The 6,000-nt window shown below is 36.1% G+C and overlaps 1 protein-coding gene and 1 long non-coding RNA gene across 45 annotated transcripts in view; both read right to left on the minus strand.

The window, feature by feature from the left end:
• Positions 1–6,000, minus strand: part of LOC147840916 (uncharacterized) — a 639,653-nt gene that overhangs the window by 480,255 nt on the left and 153,398 nt on the right. The gene's annotated exons all lie outside the window — the stretch shown is intronic.
• Positions 1–6,000, minus strand: part of rapgef2b (Rap guanine nucleotide exchange factor 2b) — a 257,487-nt gene that overhangs the window by 122,641 nt on the left and 128,846 nt on the right. For 25 of the 44 annotated variants that reach the window (XM_087281893.1, XM_087281880.1, XM_087281874.1 and 22 more), the window contains one exon: positions 2,041–2,058. The exons of the other annotated variants lie outside the window; for them this stretch is intronic. In XM_087281893.1, the coding sequence (XP_087138019.1) occupies positions 2,041–2,058 (18 nt within the window). The remainder of the gene's footprint in view (positions 1–2,040; positions 2,059–6,000) is intronic. 44 annotated transcript variants of the gene reach the window in all.

The following is a 6,000-nucleotide window of genomic DNA, read 5'->3' on the forward strand; positions in this document are numbered from 1 at the left end:
TCAAAAATACAAAATATAAAAACGATTACAATTCTTGCTTGAATACTAAAGCTAAGTGATCACTTCTTGTTGAAAATATCAAGCAGTTAGCACTACAGCCAGTCTCCCATCAAGCGTCTTTCTTTCTCAGCCTTGCACATGCTGGTGAGTTGGTCACACCCACTTATTTACATTTTGCACGTATACACGAATAAACAAATATTTTACGGTACATATTTCATTCCACAGTAACCATATATACACTCATATCACCCAGCCTTAGCTGACATTATCCTAAAATTTTAATTAATAATACAACTTAAGAAAAATAAGGCAAAAATAGTTTTTTTTCCAAATATTAGTGTGCAAATGTGATAGTAATTGAGCAATTCCAGCATTAAGGATGCGATGTCTGCATAAGTTCACAGTCAATGCATATGTTTAAGCTGTATTTGAATATCCGCTTATATGAATTAATAATATTAATAATCACATATATAAGGGATCAGAAAAATATCAATCTGTAAATGTGTTTTATATTTTAAATGAGGGAAATAAACATGTTATATGAGACAAAACAAGTTTACAGAATGACACATAGTTGTAATAATTTTGATCATTAAAACGCACAACATTAAAGAAATAATACTCAGCAAAATTATAAAAGTTGTATCTTCATATAGAGAGAGAGAATTCTATAAAACAAACATTTATTTTATTTTATTTATTTTTTTGTGTTGATGATGAAAAAGCTCGAATGTGACAGATGTGAAATTGGCTCTTGTGGGAATTTTTTAATGAATTAAAATTGTTTGAAAATGTTGAGAGATGTATTTTACAAATAAAATAAGACAAAAGAATAAGACAAAAAAAAAAGTAAGTAAAATAAGACGCTTTTTTGTGAAAACCTTTTTTCCATGGCAAGGTTGACATTTGCATGGAATTGCTCAATTTATAGCACAAGTTAACAAAGTTTTATCTGAGAACTCAATATCAATATTGTTTTGTTGTTGTGATTTCTTCTTATTATTTAATTTCTGACAATGATAATGGTTTCCAAGTCAGAGCAGAACATTTGTGCATGGTAGTGCTACACTGCAGTGTTTCCCACCTATTTTTATTTTTTATTAAAGAGGTAGATAAAACACAATAACATACAAAGAGATGAATAATACAAATAAATAAATAAAAAGTGCACAGAAATACACAAAAAGACAAACAAACGCAAGGGTAACAAAAATAAAACTGATGAAATAAAGTTACAACTTAAAGAGACACAAAGGAAGAATATAAAGATACAGTTTTAGTTGCTTTTGGATGAAGAGAATGATGGATAATTTTCAAGTATTAGTCTTGGTGGATGTTGAACAGATCAAAATCTAAATTTTTGTTTGTGAATATGAAACTTGGCTAATAGAATACACAAATTAACTATATACACTTTCCAAGTTTTCTTTAGGGTCATAAAACCAAAAAATATCATTTTAAAAGAAAAGGAAAAGTCACTCATAATATAAGACTGATTAAAGATCAACAAATCTGACCAGAATCTCTCAGTGAAGGAGCACTGCCAGAACAAATGAATAGAGTCCACCTCTGAAGAGTGACAGAATGAGCAGTTCCCAGCTGATTTAATGCTTTAAGAACAACGAGTCAATGATTCAATGATTCACTCAAAGACAATCGCTTGCTTTCTAAATGAATCCACATCTTTAAATGAATCGTTTAAAATCAACGATTCAATGACTCTTCAAGTGGTGTTTTTACTGCCATTTTTAAATCCAGGACAGACAAAAACCAACCAAGACCAGCACAAAAGCACACTCAGCACACAATAAATCATTATTGACAAAAGTAAAATCCTTTTTCCTGTCAATATCACACAATTCAAAACACTGCAGGACCAAACGCTCATTCGCCAGCATAAACAGCACACATCCACACAAATAAGCCACACTGCTACATTCATAAGGTCACAAACTCTCATATATAACATACACACACATTAAAATAGTATCTAAGCATAGACAGAGAAGCAGAAAGAATGAATAAATACGATACCTGAGCTTTAACACATTCCTGCGGAGGAGCCAGAGTGAGGAGAGAAGCAGAAAGAGCAGAGTTAATACCGGCTCCACAAACCCTGTTAAGCACTTTGCAAGTCATACTACGGGAAGAAGAGAGGGACAAATCCTTTATAAAATCTCAGACATCAAAAAAAAAAAAAACAGAACAGGACAGAGCGCGCACACACACACACAGAGCTGAGAAACATGAGGCGGATGCTGAAATAAAAAGCCACAAAGCTAAAATGAAAGCGAGCTGGGACTGTCAGGTGAACAGAGAGCTGCTGAATTATGGGAGGTCAGTAGCTTATTGAACGACTGAAATGCAATGATTATCAAGGAAAGAGCTGGTGAACGAGGGTCTTGTGATTATTGAAGTACGGCTCAGTCCCGGAGCGGGAAAAAAAAAAAGGAGGGAGACAAATTTATAGACAAAAATGGCAGCCAGTGTAAGGGAAAGACAAGGAAGGCAGTGTTAGCTGGACTCAACTCACTATTGACACACAAACAAACTTCATGTAAAGATCCACTGAAATGGCTTGATGACAGAAGTTTTCTTTCCTACTGAAAGAGGAAATTTGTGCTGGACACACAGAATGACCTTATTATGAAAAATAAAAAGGACGAATAAGCTTTAGTTAACGTCTTTAAGCATGGTTGTGCTATACTACTGTAGAGGAGAAAGGGAATGACAGTAAATATTAGACTGTGGATATACATGATCTCAAAGCTGAACTACAAACCAAAAATGTTTAATTGTATTTCATGGGTTGATTAAAATAAACCTCTAGTGAATTTCCAACTAAACTAAGCTTTTATTTCTTTTATTTTACCAGAAAAAGCTCTTGAGATTTGTAACCTCTTTTTTCAAGAGTGTCCTGGATGAACAATAAAACACAAACAATGTCATAAACAAGATATCGAAATAAATCCACAATTAAATGAGCACACCATACAATTGTACCAGCAAATCACAACCAGGCTCCAAATAAATATGCAGGCGACGCAGTGGCACAGTAGCTAGTGCTGTCGCCTCACAGCAAGAAGGTCGCAGGGTCGCTGGTACGAACCTCGGCTGAGTTGGCATTTCTGTGTGGAGTTTGCATGTTCTCCCTGCCTTCGTGTGGGTTTCCTCCGGGTGCTCCGGTTTCCCCCACAGTCTAAATACATGCGGTACAGGTGAATTGAGTAGGCTAAATTGTCCGTAGTGTATGAGTGTGTGTGTGAAAGTGTGAGTGTGGATGTTTCCCAGAAATGGGTTGTGGCTGGAAGGGCATCCGCTGCAAAAAACTTGCTGTATAAGTTGGCGTTTAATTCTGCTGTGGCAACCCCGGATTAATTAAGGGACTAAGCCGACAAAAAACTGAATGAATAAATATGTATCTAATAAAGAAGCGTTTCTCAACCACGTTCCACGAGGCCCACCAACACTGCATGTTTTGGATGTCTCCTTTGTCACACCTATTACAGGTCTTTCAGTCTCTGCTAATGAGCTGATGATCTGAATCAGGTGTGCTTTGTTAAAGAGACATGGAAAATTTGCAGAGCTGGAGGTCCTCCAGGAACATGGTTGGGAAACACTGTTATAAACAATCATATGATTATATAATAAATATAAATAATATTTGGCTGAAAGAGTTGTGAGTTTTAATGATTGTATGGTATGGACTGTTGCCAATTAAAGACAAGCAAAAACTGTGTCGAGTAGTAAAAATTGCCAGTGCAATTGTAGGTAAACCGCAAACACATTCATTCATTCATTTTCTTATTTGTTTATTTTTTTTATTTACTTTATTTATTTATACAGGGACAATGTACAACATGACATGTTGTGCCAGAGTTAGCTATAAAGCTAATTTACATCTGTAGTCCCTGGGCAGGAAGTAACAAATTTAACACTTATAACAAATACAATATACACTTACAGTACAATAAATACAATACATCATTGTCAATAAAATGAAATCAAATCAGTGGCTGCATATTTGATTTTGTTTTAGCCAGATTTTAAGAACAGTTTTAAAATTATTAAAAGTGCTGCTCTCTCTGATATACACTGGTATTTTATTCCATCTTTCTGCTGCTTTAACTGAAAAAACTGAATGTCCAAAAGCAGTTCTCTTAAGTTTAACTGAACAATCACCTCTAACAGATGACCTAGTCTGTCTTATATTGTCCTTGCCGACAATCACACATTGTTTGAGGGGTGGTGGTGCAAGACCATGAAATATTTTATACATTAAACACACATCAGCATAAAATAAGAAACTGTCAAATGTTAGTAATTTTTGTTGTGCAATACAGTTGCAATGATGATAGCTCCTTGGCTTTTTAGCTAAAATTTTAACAGTTTGTTTATATATAACATACAATGGTTTTAATGTTGTAATGTTCGTATGCGACCAGCTTGTAGCACATGTCGGCTTAGTCCCTTTATTAATCCAGGGTCGCCACAGTGGAATGAACCGCCAACTTATCCAGCAAGTTTTTACACAGCAGATGCCCTTCCAGCCGAAACCCATCTCTGGGAAACATTCACACTCACATTCACACCCACACTCATACACTACTGTCAATTTAGCTAACCCAATTCACCTGTACCGCATGTCTTTGGACTGTGGGGGAAACCGGAGCACCCGGAGGAAACCCACGCGAAGGCAGGGAGAACATGCAAACTCCACACAGAAATGCCAACTGAGCCGAAGTTCAAACCAGCGACCCAGTGACCTTCTTGCTGTGAGGCGACAGCACTACCTACTGCGCCACTGCCTCGCCAACACAACTAAATGAAATATATTTAATAAGAATTAAACAAAGCACATGTGAATATTGAAGTTTGTTCCCAACCTCAAGTAAAGAAAATGTGTATCAAATAGGGTTGGGTCAATAGACGATGCCATCGTCCATCGCTAAGCTAAGCTGGCATTGCGATCCTCCGCCCCGCCCCATTTCCCCCGCCCCATTTCCGCACGTTTTAGATTGAAAACGTCCACACTGGCATTTCATCTAGCATTTCTGAACAGCCCTTACTATACGAGTATCACTTGCTGAAAACGCACATCACGTGACCACACACACATTGTCATGCGCTCGTCTGAGCTCCTGCTCAGCAGATGCTTTGAGAAGTGCACGTCCGACTGTTTATAAAGGATGTAGCGCTGGATGGCGTCTCAATATAGTTGTTATAAATGATATTTAATTAATCTTGTCTCTATTTAACGACTCTTTGTTCTTTTGAATCTATCAGGTAAAGTGTCACAGTGTCAATACACTGCTTCAATCTTTTGCTTTCACACTTGTACTTAGTAATTTTAGTGAAAGCCTCGGATGCTGTTGGTTTGTTCCTGTTAGTTGTGCACCTTTTTTAACCAACCAAGTTTGTGGACTCCATTATAATGACACAGATCACTCCGCCTATTCATGCCAGAGTCCTGCAGAAAAGTGATCGACAGGTGGTCATTTGTATGTAACTTATCTTCACTTATTTATGGTTTGGTTATGGGTAAAACAAAGACCATGCAGGTCGGGTAGTTGAAACGGAGGCTACAAATAATTAATTTGTTACGAATTAATTCATTATTCATGAATAATTAATTCACTGACACCAGTGATAATGATCCCATCGTCCATCACCATGTTTCATCATTATACATTGTACAATGCCAAATTGGTCGACATCGCCTAACCCTACTTTCAAATGTCCTTTGTGGCAACTGCCATTAGAATTTTAAATACTGGGTTTTAAATATGAATAGAGTTTAATTGAGTTTTTACTGTGATTTATGAGATTAATGTATTTTAGTTGCTGATGAAACCAATGATAAATTTCCACTTGTGGACAATAAAGTAAAATACAGCAAAGTACAGTAAAGTAAAATACAGTACAGTGGAGTAAAGTAAAATACAGTAAAGTAAAATACAGCAAAGTACAGTAAAATAAAATACAGTAAAGTAA

This window comes from Danio rerio, chromosome 14 (genome assembly GCF_052040795.2).
Source record: "Danio rerio strain M-AB ecotype USA chromosome 14, GRCz13ab, whole genome shotgun sequence".
Lineage (NCBI taxonomy): Eukaryota > Metazoa > Chordata > Actinopteri > Cypriniformes > Danionidae > Danio > Danio rerio.